General features: G+C 41.9%; 4 protein-coding genes across 12 annotated transcripts in view; 2 read left to right on the top strand and 2 right to left on the bottom strand.

The window, feature by feature from the left end:
* caskb (calcium/calmodulin-dependent serine protein kinase b) overlaps positions 1-9103 on the bottom strand; it is a 36045-nt gene extending 26942 nt beyond the window's left edge. For all 4 annotated transcript variants that reach the window (XM_041032238.1, XM_041032240.1, XM_041032239.1 and 1 more), the window contains exons 1-2: positions 8248-9103; positions 418-530 (exon numbers count right to left, since the gene is read on the bottom strand). In XM_041032238.1, the coding sequence (XP_040888172.1) occupies positions 418-530; positions 8248-8312 (178 nt within the window). In that variant the 5' untranslated portion in view covers positions 8313-9103. The remainder of the gene's footprint in view (positions 1-417; positions 531-8247) is intronic.
* The window catches only part of s100b (S100 calcium binding protein, beta (neural)), a 614446-nt gene that overhangs the window by 206875 nt on the left and 388623 nt on the right, over positions 1-18948 (top strand). The window lies entirely within an intron of this gene.
* Positions 11246-13764, top strand: cenpl (centromere protein L). 2 transcript variants are annotated; one of them, XM_041032354.1, is made up of 6 exons: positions 11246-11289; positions 11928-12102; positions 12215-12220; positions 12254-12469; positions 12551-13126; positions 13231-13764. In XM_041032354.1, exons 1-6 carry the CDS (start codon positions 11270-11272, stop codon positions 13303-13305), a joined length of 1068 nt encoding a protein of 355 aa, XP_040888288.1. In that variant the 5' UTR covers positions 11246-11269; the 3' UTR covers positions 13306-13764. The 2 variants fall into 2 exon arrangements, with proteins under 2 accessions (XP_040888288.1, XP_040888287.1); XM_041032353.1 differs by having other exon boundaries at positions 12215-12469; positions 13231-13761.
* LOC121177952 (FUN14 domain-containing protein 1) lies at positions 13765-18941 on the bottom strand. 3 transcript variants are annotated; one of them, XM_041032399.1, is made up of 5 exons: positions 18331-18941; positions 17689-17857; positions 17302-17377; positions 16027-16161; positions 13765-15552 (listed from the first exon to the last, which is right to left on the bottom strand). In XM_041032399.1, exons 1-5 carry the CDS (start codon positions 18353-18355, stop codon positions 15475-15477), a joined length of 483 nt encoding a protein of 160 aa, XP_040888333.1. In that variant the 5' UTR covers positions 18356-18941; the 3' UTR covers positions 13765-15474. The 3 variants fall into 3 exon arrangements, with proteins under 3 accessions (XP_040888333.1, XP_040888335.1, XP_040888334.1); XM_041032401.1 differs by having other exon boundaries at positions 16033-16161; XM_041032400.1 differs by having other exon boundaries at positions 17689-17854.

Raw genomic sequence — 18948 nt, 5'->3', positions numbered from 1 at the left:
GCATTAATATCTCACACATACTCACTATCACAAACCGGCCAATACACACGCATGCACACAGACACACACATGCCTTTGTAACATATTATTCATCTCGGTGCAGCATGTGTGACATTATGGCTCATTTATTTATTTGTGAGAATGCCATTACACACTCTGTGTGAGCGGTGGCGTTTGATATCCGAGCCAAACTGTATTCTCATGTTATTCCCAACATTTGTTCTAACCCACAAGGAGAACCGTGAGGGTGGGGTTTGCACTGCAGCACCGAAAACACTTCACAAGTTAGTTAAAAGTTGAAAGACGTAAGTAAATCTGTTTAAAGGTGTAATTCTCTGTGATTGACAACTATCCTCTCCTGTCCTGATTCTGTTAACTCCACCCATCTGTTCAAACCAGACCTGCTGTGTTCCTCACCTTCTGTGCTGAGACCCGGGCTGGAGGTGAAGCTGGCCACATCGACGATCTTTACAGCAAACTGCTGGCCCGTGTCCCTGTTGATGCAGCGCCTCACCACGCTAAAGGGACCCCTGCAACACACGTACACAAATGTTAGGCACACACACCTGCAACAACACACACGCACAAATCTCTGTGCTTATGTGATTTCTCTGATTCAAACACAGGAATAGTTAGCAGAAACACATGTACATATAATCACATGCACACGACCACACACACACACACACAGCAGCCTCGTGCAATGGGCAGACACAGCACTGTTTCTGAGAATACTGTGGATTTACTGTGGGTGGCTAGCTACGCATCGTAGCCTCTCGTGCTCACGCCAGTTGGAATTATAGAGCAGTGGTGTGCAGCACAGCTGTAAAACCTAAAATAAAAGCTTTATTATAGAGACCTGAGCAAGGGAGACCTACCCTACAAAATTTATTTCTGGGCAAAGGAAGTGGCAGATATTGTAAGGTTATTTTTATATAACTGCACTGAGGCTGACATATGGAAGCTATAACGGATGCTGTCCTGTCTGGTGTCCAACCACAATTCTCGAGATTTTGTATTAAAGATGAACAGAGTAGTCTAGCAATGACATGTCAACCCCAGTCTAGTTGAAAATGAGCTCTGTAGTTTAGGGAAACATCTATATCTACAACTCTCAGAAATTAAGACTTTTTTTTTAAACTGACACCACCAAACTGAGACATTAACAGGTCTCAGGAAACAACAACAACATGTTTTTGGCTTGACACATTATGTGACTATTTTTTGCATTTTCTGAAAACACCCGGGACAGAAATAAAGTAATAAACAAAAGCTGCATCGTACATTGCATACTGGTTTGCTGTGTACAACCCCAAACCTTCCCATAGGCCTTCTACAAGTATTCAGTCTAGCAGTATTCACATGAATACACGGGTCAAGTCCATGTAGAAACTCATGAGTTGTATTTCCTTAGTCTCACAGATGTATCCAATAATTATTTCTCATTGTGCCAAAGCGCCAAGCAATGGGATTAAATCAATAACAAAGTGGTGGGAACAAACACTGAAAGCTGAGAAATGTGCACATTTTTTTTTCTCCTGGCCCACAGAGAGATCCAGGCACACACACACACACACACACACACACCCCACCGTGTTACAGCTGTCTCTACATCTCCCAAGTCTACAATCCTCAGAGGTAGAACCAATGCTACTGAAAACAGACACACACACATAAAAACTGGAAACGCACACACAAAAACACCCACTTTGCAAAAGCAAAGCGGTGCCCCCTTAACAAGTGTTGGTTTAACTGAATTAGCAAATAAACTTGCCTCACAATGTCTGTGTCAAACCAACAGCAGAAGCTATCCAGTTTAAACGCCTGCGCATGTTGGAGCTGCAGCTGATTCACTTTCACATCTGCTGTAATGATTAACCCATACAAACAAACGCAGGGAGCATGTGCACGCTCTGGGCCAAGAGAACCGTAAAACACAACACCCTTCCCTTCAGAGTTCACAGGAATCCTGCTGATGCTCTGACAGCCCCACTGACCTCAGCCCTGCTGGGCTGACGTGCTGAAGCAGCTGTGTTTCCCATTAAAAAGAGGGTCTCAGAGGTGTGTGGTGCTGCCTGAGCACACGTTGGAGCTTCTGACACCCCCATCCCAACCCTGCAACCTTTTCTGATCTGCGTTTGCCTGGTGACGGTTCGGGGGAGTAAAGTCCGAGGCTACGACCACATGGATACAAATGATGCAGTGAGGGTACGGCCATCTTGGCACTGATCTAATGTGTGTCAATAAAACTCATTACCACCATTAGGCAATGAGGTGGGGTTGGGTGAAACTGCCACATTTTGTGCATCAAGCTCATTTGTAATCTTGGCTGTCAATTCAAGGGAGCTGCACGGAGAATCAATTCACGGATGGGCCTGCTTCTACAACAGTTGTGTGTTACACATGAAAGGGGGGCTTGAGGCCGCAATTTAATTTAATAAATTAGAACGCAATTCATTTCGTCATCTGGAACAAAAACATTAAATGACCATTCAGCCATGTACAGTAGCTATTATAGAGGCATAAAAAGAGAGTAGAGAGAGAAAGAGAGAGAGAGAGAGAGAGAGAGAGAGAGAGAGAGAGAGAGAGAGAAAGAGAGAGCGTGAAAGAGAGGAACCGGAGAGGCCTCATGCCGTACTGACATCACCACAGCTGTGCTGAGTGGGCTCATACAAAACGCCCACACATGGCTCACATCCGACAGCGGCAGTCATCAAACATTACCCCGAAGTGGCAATCTTTGCAGAGTGCTCCTCGGCTCATTTCCACTCTCTGCTCCGTGTAAATCAAAGACTGGATTTTAGGTTAGATATTCAAAATCCACGTTGGCCATGATTCAAATTTCCTCCCAGGTCTCAGTTTCTTTCTTTCCTCTCTCCTAAACAGGGACAGGACACATCTGTAGCTACAGACCCAACATCACCAGTGCTGCTCTCCTGAGAGCAACCATCTTTGCTTAAAGCAGCATTTTGCTCTTTAACTGTGGTCAGCAGCGAGCATAACTCACTCAGTCTGCCCCCCAAAAGTGTGTGGGGGGGGGGGGATGTTTGTGCAGCTGTGACATAAAGAAAAATGATATGCATGAGTTTACTGGGTCGCCCAGCTATTGGTGCTGGTCGATCCTGGGAGCTCAGACCAAGTCAGGTAAACTGCATCTTATCTGGCCTTGTCACCAGGTGCATTATCATCAGTGGCATGCAGTGATAAGCCTGTACCTCCAACGTTCTCCACACCATTATTTAGCTATTTTTTTCTGAATACCTAAGATTGGGGCGCTGCCTATGAACAAAGCTATAGATACATTTTTTAAAGAAACACTTGCTCAGAAAAAAAAACAAAAAACTAAGTCCATGAAAGTGCTTCTAGCAGACTAATTCCAGGATAAGTGCTGTTTGCCCTATTGCCCACACTGAGCTCAAGTGCAAAGCTGTTAATTTAACAAGTTCAGCAAAGTTCAGTGCTGTTCAACCATAGTCTGTGCAACAATAATCCAGAGCACTTCCTTATGCAAATTAAAGAAACATCCCCTTGAATAATAGTGGGGAAATTTGCATTCGGGCTGCAAACTAAAACTTAGCGCAGAGATACCCTCCGGAGGATCTAAAGGTCTGGCAGAAAATCCTCAGCACGAGTCAGATGAGGATCCAGGCTTGCTTAAACCACCCTGAAGAGTCTGGCCTTGTAGTCTGAAAGAAAGCTTCAGCTTCACACCATCCATTCACAACTATTGATTTGCTGTGTGTGGGCAGCAAAGAAGGAGCAGAAGTATACAAGGAGAAGAAAGTTCTCTACTGAAAGAGAATGTAACACAGGGGCACACCCTGGCACAGGCATCATTAAACATGTTCCACTGTTCAAACCAAGAAACCGGAGAAGATTTTACAACATTACCTTTCAATGCTACAAAAACGGTTCTCAATATCTTCCCCTGCGAAACAGATGGGAAGCTGACACATTCAATAATGTGATACTTTATTGATCCCAGCAGGAATTCACTGATCTTGCTTCAGGAGACTTCAGCTGAGTGGATGCTTGCCAAGCTGGGGGTGTGAGCCCTGGGTTTCCCAGCAGCACACACTCTCTACAACCCCCATTTACATGCATGAGGGAACAGAACATACCAGAAAATGTCTTCATCTAAAATCCATCCACTTCACTACAGAGATGAATTAACACCTCTGACACAATTTAAGCTAAGTCAACTCACTTGTGTACCTAATGAAGTGGTAACTCTTTGCACATTGTTGCACACCAAACATTTCCCACTTCTAGTTTTTCTTCACTGCAGATCTAATATCTTTGAGTTGTGTATCATTGGATAAATGTAAAACACCAACAACAAGAACATGTCATCTTTTCTGTGAAATTCTGATGAGCATCAAGTTTTACTGTGGGACACATTGATTAATCCAAAAAAAGTATAGACAGATTAATGGAAATAATCATAGCAGCCATAAAATATACTGATTTTAAAAACCAGAATAGCACATCTGAACATACATCTGAAAATTAAATTTCACTTGAAATAACTTTGCAAATATACACATATATTCCCTTCTCATCACATTTCCTCACATCATTATGATGAGGGCTATATCAAGCTGAAAGGGTAACATTAAATATGGATAATTGTGCTAATTGTGTAATCTATTTTGCTAGTTAAAACTGCTTGAAGCTACTAAAAAATCTGAAAACTGACAACTTAGATTTGACTTTAATTTTTTTTTTAAGTTTGCAGCCTTTCTGCTGCTAAGCAGTTTGTGCCAGACTCGCATGCTAAATGCTGCATCTGTTTGGTGAGAAACAAACATTAGACCTCTAAAAACTATAAAACAATCACTGAAAATTTAAGATTTAAATTTCATCCAAGCAATTTAATTATCCAACCCAGAACAAGCCAGAGGACTGATCACTTCATTGGTTTAGAGTGAGTCGCACATCCCAATATCCTTGGCTCTAATGAGCACCCCAGGGCTGAAATAAAGAGCACTGCGACTCCAACAGTGCTTCTCGACAATGCAAGTCCTATTCCACCAGAATCATTACAGACGGAAAAGGATTAAATTGCTCCAACTAAAACTGAAATCTGAAAAACAGGCCTGTGGTTAGCACATTATGCTCACATCATATCATCATCACATATTTACTATGTAAACTACAAACAACATAAACAACATGGGAACATAATGAGCAGGGTCCGCACAGCCAACGCCTTTTCAATTGCCCGTTTCATCTTTCACTGCGGTTAATACAGTCAGAAGCTGAATCGACACATGACCTCTCTGATCTTCCTCTATTGAAATAAAGCTGGTGTGACCTCAGGCGAGTTGAGCGAACATTTACATGCATGAGCTGTAAAATCACACATAGTCCAACTGTGTCTTTATAGCAATACTACACAGACATATGCAGCTCTTACTGCTGCCATGCAACTATAAGCCCTGATGAATCAGGAATCAACTTACTAAAACTTAAAATATTTCTGACTTATTTTACTATTCTGAAACCTTGCTAAGTTCCCCGTGCTGCCAGTAACACAAAAGCACATATTTCCATCAAACAAGATGATCCTGTGGACAAAGAGCCTATGCTGGCACTTCTGTGCTCATTCACAGTGCCGTAAAAGCAACGTAAGCTCCAAGGCCTTTACTATCACAGAGGCCAGTTACATCTTCAAAAAGCTAATTAACAAAACACCATGAGGAAAATGAGTTCAGAAGGAAAATGTCGGTATAAGGTTCATAACTTTGCACAAAAAACAAACTACGTACTAACCGTCTTTCAGTAGAAATCACCCTGAACATGGCTCCCTTTACAATCCAAGTTTAAAGGAGATGATTACTGAACAGTGATGGCATCCACAATGCTCTCAATCCCACCCAGCCAGGCTGCTCCTCTTCGACACAAGCCGATCAGAGACAATAATAGACGACTTCTCTGAGCAACAATAGAGGACTGAAGGAGGGATGGGCTGGATAATAGGGTTTATGTACAAGTTTGAAAGAAGCTGAGGTTAAAGGTCAGTGAGAGAGACACACACGAGAATACAACAGCACCGAGATCATCCAATACTGTGAGACAAATCACCATGACAGCTCTTACATTACATGGCAGAAGGTAAAGGACAAACTAATTACTACAAACTTAGAAGGGATTAGTTCATGTCACCCACTCTCAGTTATAGTATTTTTCAATTACTGGGCCGTGATCAGACACTGTTGATGAAACATTCATCTCAGTGCCAGTAAGTAAAATAATGATTTCACGTTGATTGGACATTTCTGAGCCAACAGCTTTTTTCATGATCCTGCACCTTAAAAGAAATTCAGGAATTTATAAATACATAATTAATAATTAAAAATATATGACATTATAATTCCAAAATTTAATTAATTGACACCCCAGGTTTCTGTTGTCTGCCATGTTGTCCACGACCTACAGCAGCACTGACAGTAAAACAAGAGGTTAAAAACAAAGTGGGAGAGTGCCGCAGTCAATGTCTGCTAGCATTATTTATATCCTTAGCCTCAGGGCCATCCCATTCTCGACTCCACTTGTCTCCACTGATCTGCCTCAGCCTCCCTTCCCCTCCCACCTCGGGGCTGAGGAAAAATGATCACCCCCCACCCCCCTTCTTCCTGCAACGCATCCCAAGACACCAGGACTCAACACACTTGATCCATCAACTGCAGTTTACAAAAGAACTGGCTGGATAAGAGGGATTTTCTGTGACATAAATGTGGCACCTCGCTGCTTTACTAAAGCTTAAGATACGCTCCAGTCCAGACTATTGTTCAGTCATGTATTACTCTTCTACTGGCCTGCCTGGACTGTCTGACCACACCTACAAAACTGCTTAACACGCTCAAGAAGCTTTTGCACAAATACTGTATTTCTCAGTGTTTGCTTGCAGCTGCAGGGAAGAGCAAACTGTGAGGGTTTCTACATTTTAACTATAAAAGGTGTTTTTACAAATATTGAAATGCAATAAACAACAGCAGAAAAGACAACACATGGAAACTGACATAACTGCTCAGCTTATATGGCAAAACACCCCTCATCAGTCGGGCTAGATAAAACTATCAAGGAAAAAAAAGGTAAAATAAAATAGGGAAACACCGCTTTTTATCTATTATACACCTCCACTTTCCTGTATTTACCCGCTTAGCTGACTTATACTGTCAAATAAATGCACCAACTCTTGCCAGTGGCTCCTTGCATCTTTTACTGGGACTCCAAGGTAGTGGTCCTGGACCAACCATCAATTAGTAACCAAGGCAACATGAAGTCTCAGGATAAAGAACAAGGCCTAAGGGTGTGGAGAATCTGTGCCTCTTTCCCCTACAACAAACTTAATGGACCCTCAGATGTCCAGTGAGTGAAGCTTGCAGGGGGGAGGGGACTGACTAGTAGCCCAGGACTGTGATGGGCCTGTCAGCCTCACTTCCAGGAGGAGAGGAGGTCTAATGTCTGACCACGCATTAGTAACATACATGCTATTATAGCTATGACGAGTTGCTATGGGTTTTCATGGCACCTTGAACCTCTGCATCTCCTTATGGGCATGAAAATTTTACCACTTCACTACTGCATCTTGAAGAAATTGAATTAAAAAATGCAATGCACGCAGGTGTGGCTACTGCAAACAGGAGGATTAGAAGAAGAAAAATCCTCCCTGCAGAACATCGTAGGTGTGCAGGCAGATGATTCTTCCATATGTCCTGCATTTCAAAACCCAGACTGTCAGTCTGTACAGTAAAACTGAGAATTCATTTCTGCACTCACCACAATAAATGGCATTAGAGCAGGTATATTGTTTAAAAAACAGCCGTTTTTCAACAATACAACGTCTTCAAATAAGGGAAAAGGACAACAAGACCAACTCTACTCCACATTTTCAACCTGTAATCAATACGTTACGACTCCGCCTTACAAATTCACTTACGGTTAGATACTCTACTCATCCCCGAGGGAAATTCACCTGCCTGGAGATCATGATGTCAAGCACAGTCTCTGACTCTTCATATATAGAGAAATTATGCGTTTGCTTTTAGACACCATGTTGACTTCATTTGTACTGTACTTTGTGCAGCGACCTCACCTCACCCACCCAGTGAACTTTTACCTTGACACACCGGAGCTACTATCTGCCTAATTAAGCGTGGCCCAAGAAGACACACAAAACAAACAAAACATCCAAACACACAAACAAACAAGGGATGTGGGCATAATAATAGCAGTACTTACTTTCCGATCACCTCGCACAGCTCGTAGACATCCTCGAAAAGCACGTCGTCGTCCGCCATCGTCATTCAGGTAAAGGAGGGCGATCTCCACAAGATATCCTGCCCACACGGCTTTTGGGGGGAATCGATGATAACGTATTCTCTTGGAGTTACTGTTGTGCCAGACTGCACACTGCTGGCAATTAAATCCCCCCAATGTCAGGAAATTCAGTGGCCACTCAAGAGTCCAAGTTAGCCGGCTAGCCCCATTAGCTGGCGTCCTAGGATGTCACACCGCGGCCGCGCCTTCTCCTAGGCTTCTCTCCCGGTGCGCTGGCTAGCCAACGAGCTAGCTAAACAGTAGCCACAGACCAGACCCCAGGGCGTGGAGACCTCCTCGCTCGTTTGCAGAAAAACACCCCTGTTTGCATGCCTCGGCTTTGTATATTATTGTTGGATACTGCCAGTTCCAAAACTCAGTCACTACCATTCACGGACACTTCCCCTCACCGACAAAGATGCTCTCCTCACCGCAAGCTAGCTAGGCTCTGGAAAATGGTTGGCTAGCTAGCTTAACGTGAGCTAGCTGTCGTTGGAGTAACCGGTTGAATCGCACCGTTACTGCACCGAGCACACCCAGTGTATCACCGAAGGCTTATCCCACCGAAAACGTAATGTGACCGGGCTGCAATATGCTTCAGCTTCCCGACCCCAAATGGAAGATTTTCACTTTCATGTCGACGTTTGCTCGGCTGTATACACCGTCCGTGATGGTGAATATTGAATTTTTTCCCGTATTCCAACGCAGCCCACCCTTCGCCCGCCGTTGCTCCAGTTCCTGTGCTGGCTCAGACGCTGGCTGGCTTCGACTGGCTGTTCCTTCGACTTCCAGAAATGCCAGGTCCCTCCCCCTACCGTTCAGGAAACTGGTCCGGCCAGAGCCAAAATGGCCGTTGAGAGTGGGCACACATACGTAATTCAACGTCACTCGAGCCAAGATGGTGTTCAAAGGGGGTGCGATTTAGGTGCAGTTTCCTAATCTTCTCCAACGTTTTCCGCGCAAGCGTCGACCATCCAAACCCCATCACCTTACGTCAGCCTTTCCCCATCTTTTCTCCATCCTTTTAACATGCAGTTTATTCCTCTCTAAAGTCCTCTGTCAGAAAGAACTTATATACTTACATAATGTCTGCCAGCCATACCAACGAACAGGTGCATTTTCTTACATGTATATATATATATATACAGGGAACATTGCAATTTTCAGTGATTCCCAAATTCCCATGGGTCGTTAGGGAGGTTCCTCAGCAAAATGAGGGGCTGCTTAATGTCTATTATTTCATTAATGCGATGAACAATGATACAGATGTGTGTACAGCCACTGGAATTTGGATCATTATCTAGCAAATCTTAAGCCTTTTTCTCTGATGGGTAACAGGTAATGTTTTGGCAAAAGACTCTGCAGAGACGTTTTAGAGGCGATTAGTGTGCAGTACTGTTAGGATTAAGCAGATTTACTTGTAGTAATCTGTCTGCAGGTGCTAGAGTTCCTTTGGGCAGGTGGCAGGTGCAGGGACGCAGGTGTAGTTTCCTCAGGTGTGCCAGCAAAAACCCTGAGATGTGTTGTTGATACCACCTAGAGGTGATGAAAGGAATCATGTTCCATCATGTACCATGTTCCATTTTGAGCACCTTCTGAAGTAGAGCAATACATTTCAACATAACAGGAGATAAACCGATAGAAAGCAGTGGGAAGTTCTGACTGATTCGCCTAATATACAATTATCTCTCAACATAATGTTATAAAGTATGACCATGCCAAAACTATTTGCCAGTGTATACGTATAGACAAAAAAGTAACTAACAGAAAAGAGTAAGTAACAAAAACAAAGGCTTGAGCTGAGAAACTTAAGTAACAAAAAGCAATAATGTCCTCCCAGGCAGAAAGTTGAACTCAGCCATGCAGATGGTGATAAACAAAGATATCTGGGGCCACTAGAGTGCGCTGTTCTCTAATGGCACCCTCTGCAGTTTCCATGGCGCTGCATCCCTTCTGCTCACACATCATCGGTGAACCTCCCCCATTGGTTGAAATCTACCAGCAGCTACCAATAATGCGATTGGCTGTTGATGTGGTCATCATACTGTATGTATGGCAGCGTATGTGCCATTGAACAGCCTTCCATTCAATACATAGGTACTTGCGAAACATACAAATGCGCACACACGTACACACAAGGTCACACAAATATAAGATAAGGGCAAATGGAAGATTAGACACAATTTGAAGGAAAGTAAGTTAGGTAAGTAAATGGTAGAAATGGCAAAAAGAAAAGGAATAAATAGAAAGTAGGGAGACACCACACATGGGGAGAAAAAAGAAAAGAGCACAGTTTCCATGGTAACAGGGAGGGGAACCGTTTTGGTGGTTGCATGTGAAACTAGCAGCTATTGAAAAAAAAGCACACACACCGATACAAATACCCACACTTGTTTTTGTCACTTGAGAGGACGATGCATTGACTCAGATTTGACCGTAACCACTATACACACAACCTCATCCCTTGCCCTAACGTTAATCTACCACCTTAGTAAAAAAATAAGACAAATCTTAACCTTAAAATGAATTGTTTAGTGTTTGTTGTTTTGCTGTTGAACCTCTGCTGTCATTCTAGGCAGCACAATATGTTGTTTATAAATCATGCAGCACCCCGAGAATACACTGATAAACAAGTAGGAGCACAGCTCCGTCCAGAATTTGTGCACAACTGCAGCCACAAAGAGGCAAAAAGAAAGCACAGGCAGCTTTTTTATTTTATCGTTAGTGTGCAAATGCCTCAACTTCTCTCGACTTTTCTTTTTTTTTTTTAAGTTCCCTTCATTTTATTTTATAAATGAACACATTTTATATCTACTTTACTGTGAAAAAGGAATAAAATCCCACTTCCTGTTTGGATTGATGTGATTGGCTAATTCTAACCGCGCAGACTCCTGGGAAAGCGCGATGTTCAAATTCATTTCCGGTTTCATTCGATACGCAAGACATGGATCGATATCGTAACAGGTAAAACTTTATCTACTACATACACAATAAACAAACTATTTTCTACAGAATTTTTACCTTCGCCACCAAAATAGCGCAGTTTGTCCGACGGTGTTTTACGGCTCCTCTAAGATGGACATTCGACGTTGTTATGTTCAATTCTTCTGACAAAAAGAGGCTTTATCTAACGTTTCTTGTTATATTTCTTCTGATGAGATCTCTAAACATGCAAGAAGTGCACATACGATGTCCGGACAGTGAATTTTCTATGCTATGTTACTGCGAATGGAGCGTAAGAAGAAAGCAGTAGCCTATTAGCTAAGTTTTGGTCTGTGCCTGCTTGTTGTTGTTGCTGCTGCTGCTGTTGTTGTTTTTAAAGTAACATTTATTCAAGTTGCTGTTCAAGTTGAGTTATTCAAGTTTATCTTTTGAGTATCAAAGATTCACCCCATGTAGGATTGACAGGTGGCTGCAAAAATATGAAATTTCATCATGTAATAGAACATGGTTATAACACTTACAGGGAGGGAGTTTTCAGCACTCTATTAATACCACAGTTTGGCTGCAAGTTCTACAAAAGGCAATGTAATCACTACCTGTATTACCATAGTAAAGACCAGAAGAAACCGATGTTATGGTGATCTGTGTGTGACTTTCAGTGTGGTGAGGACTCCCCTCAACAGTGTTGTTGTTAAGAGAAGGAGCAAAAGCAAGAGCTACCGGCAGTCTTACCGCAGCTGCTTAGGTGCTGCTTCACGGCTCGGCCTGACTCCAGCGTTGACAACACGGAGGCTCAACACCAGCAGAAGAGTTCCAAAGTCACACAATATCACTGTGAGTCAATCCACACTCTTTTTATCTGTTTTTGTTCCATTAAACACTCATAATAAATAGCAACGAGAAAGAGAGACATAATGGTTGTCTTCTTTATCTTTCCTTGCCACAGGAGAAGGTGAATCCAGAGCAGCTGGCCTTACTGTTGAAGATGGAGTGGAAGCTGTCGTATGTTACTCCTCTGTATCAGTTCAGACACACCCGGCTGAAGAGCTACTCCAGGCAGCTCTCAGCATTTATTGCTGCAGAGAAGCAGCAAGGCTTGGCGGTGGAAGTGGATGGATTACAGAGCAGCTACAGAGTGTCCTTTTCTGTGGTGCATGGAATGACAGAGACGGACGACGATGCTGAGACTGTCCTCATACAGGTAAGCACGGGATTCTGTTGCTCTCCGTGTGACTCTGAAACTGCATATTGCTCTTTCTAACTGTTCCCTTTCCCACCACAGATCCGCTCAAAGCCATCGTTCGCCAAGCAAGACGAACCCCAGAGTCCATTATGGAGCGGCTGGCTGACCTGCATCAACGGCAACCCCGATTACCTGCGCTCTCTTCCAAAAGACTTCACCTGTCTGCCGCTCTTTTGCAGCAGTGGGTCAGAGGTTCTCTCTACACTGGTTAAATCCTGGTTCCAGCAGACATTTGACTGCTGCTTTGGGCCCCTGGAAATCAGCCATACCAGCCTTCAATGGCTGGTGGTATTATGGACTAACTGCCACACTGAATCCAGCATCCAGCACCTCAAAATGATTTGGACTCTTCCAGTTTTGCCACCACTTCAGATCACCTATACAGTTAACCCCCAAGATGCCTGGGAGCTGTGGAGCAGTGTGAGAAAGGAGGAGAACGAAGGAGGGGAAGAGGAGGAGGAGAAGGGGAGTAATATTGATATTAAAGTGGTGATGAGGTTCATGCAGGGGCTGAAGAGCCACTTCTACAGACACTTCAGGATGGATCTATCTGCAGGAAGTCTGAAACAGGTCTCCACAGCACTGGGTTCAGCAAAGTACAGCGGCAGGATCAAGGTACCATCTGACAGAAACTGCTGCTTTTCATTAGATAGATTTCAGTCTTTTTTAACACAAAGAAGGATGTGTACTAATATTGTTTTCCTTTTCTTTCCTTTCAGATCTCCAACAGCAGATACATGATGACCACCCTGACACTGCTGACAGAGTGTGCCCTCCTCAAAATGCCCATGTAATGAATAAAGACTTTTAACTAGCAGGAAATGCAATATTGCAATGACAGTTACAGCCTGGAAAGACTAGACATTTTACAGCCCTTTTTTAAAGTATACTTTTTTTCTTTTTTTTAATTAATGTAAATCTTTTTCTCATAACATGAAATGGAAATGCTTTTTTTTTTTTACAACATTATCTGTAATGAAAGTACAGCAGATTCACATTCTGGCTATATTTTCCTTTCAGTTTCTAACACCTGAACAGATATTAAACATAGGTAATCCCATGGCCATAATTATTATCAGTATGCACAGAGGAAAAAGTCCTTGTGTTCCACATTTGCCATGTTGTTTACTTGCTCTTCTGTGTTGTTTACTTTTAATTGTGTGTTCCACCCCTTCTTGTAAATACTGTATATCTTTATGTCTAGTTATTTACATAGTTTTGTCATTCATAGCTGTAAATAAAACCAAAAACGGACACAGACTTGTGTTTAATAGTCTGACTATATTGGTTCGGGATAGATTCACAGTTTTTCACGTCTGTCTTAAAACATGAGTCATGTGCCCAGAAGACTTACTTTTGTATTATTATTATTACTGTTGTATTTGCTCCAGCTCTACATGAATTTCTCCCTTTTTACACCTACAAATTCAACAAGCCTGTTAATAAATTCAGTTGCAGTTGAACTGGCAAAATGGTGCAACATCCCTCCCCAGTTACAACTTGAAGCAACATACGACTTCCAACCTTTTTTAGTCCCTCATTCTCCCGAAAATCTCAAATCATTCTTGGATTCTGACAACTCCAGACCAACATATTCAGACTTCAGTTCATATTATTATTACTCAAAAGAAAATCAGGCAACTTTATTTCAAAAGAGACACCCAACAAAATTCACACAGCTCAAATAACATTATAAAAAATAACATTAAATAGAAACAATGAGGGAGTATGAGCATTCAAAATGCCAGTTGGAGACACAACAAGCTCTTCAAACAAAACTCACATATGACACATTACTGTATATTGCACTGGAAGAAAAAGGCAAAAAACAAAATAAGCAACTTGTGATCAATTTAACTGGTGTCTATGTGTGGATGTCCTGTCTGCACTGAACTGAATTAATGTGATAAAGCACAACTCGGCAGCATTGCTGTTGTGTTACTGCTACACCGACACCACTAAATGCACAATGACAATAGCGAGGGCGTAGGAGTCACAATCGCTGCTCCATTGTGCTCTTTAATGACAGGACTGGTGTCTCTTTTGGTGTCTAGCTTGTGATGGTAGTAATTAGTGTACAGCAGATGCTCATCCTGTCATTAAAGGGCATTGTGAAGCTGAGGATTGTGGGAATATAGAATCTGTATTTAATACTCTTTGTAGGCAATTTAAAGTACAGAATATTAACAGATTTAACATTTAGTTGTATTATATGTTTATGATATGTGTTGTATATCAATAAGAACTCCTGCCTGCAAAAATACCCTTTTGTTTCAACCCCCTGTCACTGTGACAAACTTTAAAAACAGGACTGTGTTTGCTTACATGCTTAAATGGCACATAAACTCGCCAAACTTCACAGTTACATAAAAAAATACCTCTAAGCACTAGACTGGGGGGTGGTGTTAACTTCCCACTCTGCTGCCTTCCATGTTGTTTATATAATATTTACTCTTGTGTGGGTATTTACGGCTCTGAAAAGGGGCTGGCTATATGTTTACAATGGCGCCCACACGTGCCAACATGGAAAAATATGAGATCAGCATCCACTGAGCAAATACACAAGGGGATGGACAGTCCACACATATTTGTGCTAGTCTGTGGCAGCTTGACATATTTAGCATTCTGGTAAAGATCATGATGGGTCCCACAAAAGACAGCCTTCACAGTACAATCCAAGAACCACAGTTCTCCACTGACTTCCTCATACACACTTCAGAATGTGCTCTTAACCTCCATCCCCCTAAAGGAAATAATTAGCTAGGATTGGTTTAAAAGTAGAACACGGTTAATACTACTGTCACAACAGATCATGCTTCAATGTTCAACATAAGCCCCCTGTTCAGTTCATTAAAAGATAAATCAATGCACACATGGGGCAGAGAGGTAAACAATGGAGAGGAAAGTGACCTATGTAGTGATGAGATTCACAGTAAGTGGAGACTGCAGCGTGTGCAGCAGCTTTAAGAGGCCAAACCCAGAAAGAATCCACCAACGAACCCGCTGGACAGAACAATGTTCCTCTTTATAAAGTCTGTGGCCTGCACAGAAAGAGAGGAGAGGGAAAAGATGAAGAAAGAGTCAAGATGAATGGGTGTTTGTGTGGTTGAGTGATGCTGGAAAAATAATGAGGTAACTAATCAAAATTAGAAACCATTTGAATGGGGAAATACCACACATTATAACCATCAACTGACCCTATGAATACACCATATATCTATCTACCTGCTCTCTTGAGCCTGCTGTGTCACAGCTAGTGAGTGCAGTATGGCTAATAGTACACTAGAGGGCATTGCTGCTTTGCACAACACCACCACAGAAGGACATATGAGAATAAGACATGCATTTAGTTCTAATTACATGTCAGACACATGTTAGTTATGGAGCTAGATGCCTTTTTCTAGTTAACAGACTAAAATGTTTAATTTAGTTTGGTTTCAAGTTTTACTTAAGTTTCTCAGTCAAAGAAAAACAAGCCAAAGCGTGAAAGAAAAAGCAAGCTTTGTTACAGGTACCTTTACCTCCTCAATGAATGTGTTTATTTCAGGAGCTGCTTTGTTTGCTTTCTTCTTCAAGTGTTTCTTTGCTTTGTTCACATCTTTCTCCACCTTCTTCCAGTCCACCTGCACGTAACCACTGTGATTGGCAATCTGTAAAAAAAAAAAACAAATAGTCATATTCAGAACTGATTGCATGGTAAGTTTGGGTGTATTTAATAATACTTTATGTTGTACTGCATTTGTTTTGGATCCACCTTTTCTATTTTATTTTCTATTTTGAGGCACAATGTACCTTTTTGGAAAAGCTCAATTCAACACTGCCTTTTGACACAACATATTACACTGACATAACATGTTTGCACTTAAAGTCCCCTGTAATTGCACTCTACTGAGCTACTGACCCCTTGTTTGGTCTTATCACCTGAATTTTTCTGTGCTGTATTGTATCAACATCTGTCGATTTATGATGTCCAGTGCGAAATAATCAGTGTTTTACTGAGACCCTCTAGACCTGACTGTAAAACAACACAAAAACATACCATTTTCAATGAAAGACACAGATGATTCTGTCCCTGAAATATAACCTTGGTCTTCTTTGAGTACTAACTGGTGATTTGTTCGAAGTCAAATCATTTTTGGATCCAAAAAGATGAGGTTTGATGCACCTGCCATATCTGGCATACAATAATAAGTATTTGTTTTCCCTGATCATGATGAAAAAGAACTGATATGGAGAATGAACCAACATAAATTCTGCCTGACAATAAATTACCTCTTGGACTCTTCAGTGTATCAAAATGTAAAAATTGAAAAACTTTTTTCTTTCTGAGTGCAGAAATCTGTCTTTGTTCCACACCTGAAGCCTTGCTAAAATAACAATAATAAAAACACTGAGAGATACAAGGTATTCAATGCACAGTTTCACCCACAGCTATTTTGTATTGTCATCAGCCCATGGATTGAGTCCATTGACTGTCTCTGGTGTAATCTATTTGGTTACAAGGACATTTTTAAGAGCCAAACTAAGACACTGATAGCACAGCAACACCCCATAAGAATCCAGATGGCCTGAGTCTACCTAGAGCCAGCTGACACACAATGCTTGTTTTGCTGCTGCAGAGGAGGGACCAGCTGAATATCATGCTGTGCAGCTGGCATCTTCAGTTTTCAATGAAGTAAGAAGGCAAAATATGATTCTCACAAAGGATGCACTTTTTTCTATCACTAAGATACAATGTTGATGAAGTAGATATCACGTAGCCACAAAACATTATGTTATGGTAATCTTACCTGTAAAAGAAGGAACCCTCCACCAACAGCAGTTGCAGCTATCTTCCCAACTCTCTGGAACAGGTAACCAGCACACCTGTATGTGTAAAGAAGGGAGAAGTGTTCTTTACATGATAAAAACATAAAGAAGATGTATACTGAACAGTACAGACATGCTGAATTTCAATTGTTGATTATAATCATTTAGTTACACAACATATGCATTCAGTCGTGTTTTTGCTTTGGTGTTAACTGCCATGTTAGTAGTATGTTATACTATCAATGATTTCTTTACTGAAGTACTGAACTAACTCAGTAAAGTTTGGTTAATGTTCTGTCAAAATACATTGCAATAGCCTGAGTTGATTAAGACGTCACCCCACGATTAGACAGACCCCCAGCCCTTACCATCCAGTCACTCCTCCCATCATAAGCTGCGTGGCCACAGAATATTTCTCAGCAATCGGGCCTGAATTGTTCCCAAACACCCTGCTCCACCACTGGTGCCTCCGGGCATATTCTGTCAGGTCCACAACTTCATAAACCTCATCGTCACTCTCTGGCTCATCCTGACCTGCTATGAGACAAAGGTAAAGTTAACAAAGAAAATATTTCAGATATATCTAAAGCATAAGAGAAAGTAAGGGCTCTATATACACACTAAATGGAGCTCCACCTCACCTTACTTCACTTCGATTACAGTATAGACGTATATCAAATGACTCAGTTATTGTGTGCGTCTTATATTTGGCTGTTCAAACCCCAAACCTAAAAGTGAACCTTCACATATGTGAGGGCAGTACAGCTACAACAGGCTCTGAGGGCTGCTTGTTTACTCCATGTAAACGACTTGGGAAGCTAACATTAGCTGGCTAGCGTCAAATGGCTACCAAATCAATATCTTCATCACTAATACCCCCTTTTCGGACAGTTATGAGCATTGAGGTGAAGACAGTATCCCCATTTCATTATCGTCGAAGAAAAAAGTTATGAATTCAAACACTAATGAGGGTAATAACACCGGTATTTTTAACAAACAAAATAACTCACCCTCTCTGTGGTCCACCGTCGCCATTTTGGAGAAACTAGTTATGTCACCAGGATGTTGACAGTCCTAAGCCACGCCCACATTATGATGCTTTGCCACGTCAGTTAAAATGCATTGATCTCTCTTGATTAGGCTCAGCAATTTAGCAACTTTATTAATAAATGGCTGCAACTTTTTCTCCATGCGAGGAAGATTTCGTAGAATTATTTAACCATTTAACTTTGGAGTGCGCAAACTGAAGCTGCTTGGTGTGAAGGGATCGGAACGAATGATGCATTGCAGTCATCGTTCAGCCAGCATGTAAGGGAAAACGGCACCCAAGTGTCAATACATATTACTGGATACCAGATGATATTTCACCGTGTGGAAGTTATTGCATTTTATCAGGGGAAACAAAGCTCTTGCACTTTAATGCACATGGGTGACAGACACGTTCAGACAGTAAATACTTCTGAATATGCTTCCAGAATTATCGTCATATAAAAGATGAGTGGTTTGCAGGGAGAATATGAATATTTAAGATAAAAGAATGATATAGCAGGGGTGTCATATGGTAGGATGCGGGCGCTCTCATTGGCTGAAGAGGGGGGAGAGGGCGTGGCTACAGCGGCGCGTGGGTT

The sequence above is a fragment of the Toxotes jaculatrix genome, chromosome 24, assembly GCF_017976425.1.
Source record: "Toxotes jaculatrix isolate fToxJac2 chromosome 24, fToxJac2.pri, whole genome shotgun sequence".
Lineage (NCBI taxonomy): Eukaryota > Metazoa > Chordata > Actinopteri > Toxotidae > Toxotes > Toxotes jaculatrix.
Note: the sequence above shows the minus strand (reverse complement) of the source record. Positions and strands in the feature narration are given on the sequence as shown.

Bases quoted from the DNA above. Each gene is read 5' to 3' on its own strand.
- cenpl (XM_041032353.1), top strand. From the start codon at position 11,270: ATGGATCGATATCGTAACAG. The intron at 12,103-12,214 runs GTGAGTCAATCC...TCCTTGCCACAG, and splicing joins CAAAGTCACACAATATCACT to GAGAAGGTGAATCCAGAGCA. The intron at 13,127-13,230 runs GTACCATCTGAC...CTTTCCTTTCAG, and splicing joins AGTACAGCGGCAGGATCAAG to ATCTCCAACAGCAGATACAT.
- LOC121177952 (XM_041032399.1), bottom strand. From the start codon at position 18,355: ATGGCGACGGTGGACCACAGAGAGG. The intron at 17,378-17,688 runs GTAAGGGCTGGG...TTACACATACAG, and splicing joins ATGGGAGGAGTGACTGGATG to GTGTGCTGGTTACCTGTTCC. The intron at 16,162-17,301 runs GTAAGATTACCA...TTTTTTTTACAG, and splicing joins GAGGGTTCCTTCTTTTACAG to ATTGCCAATCACAGTGGTTA.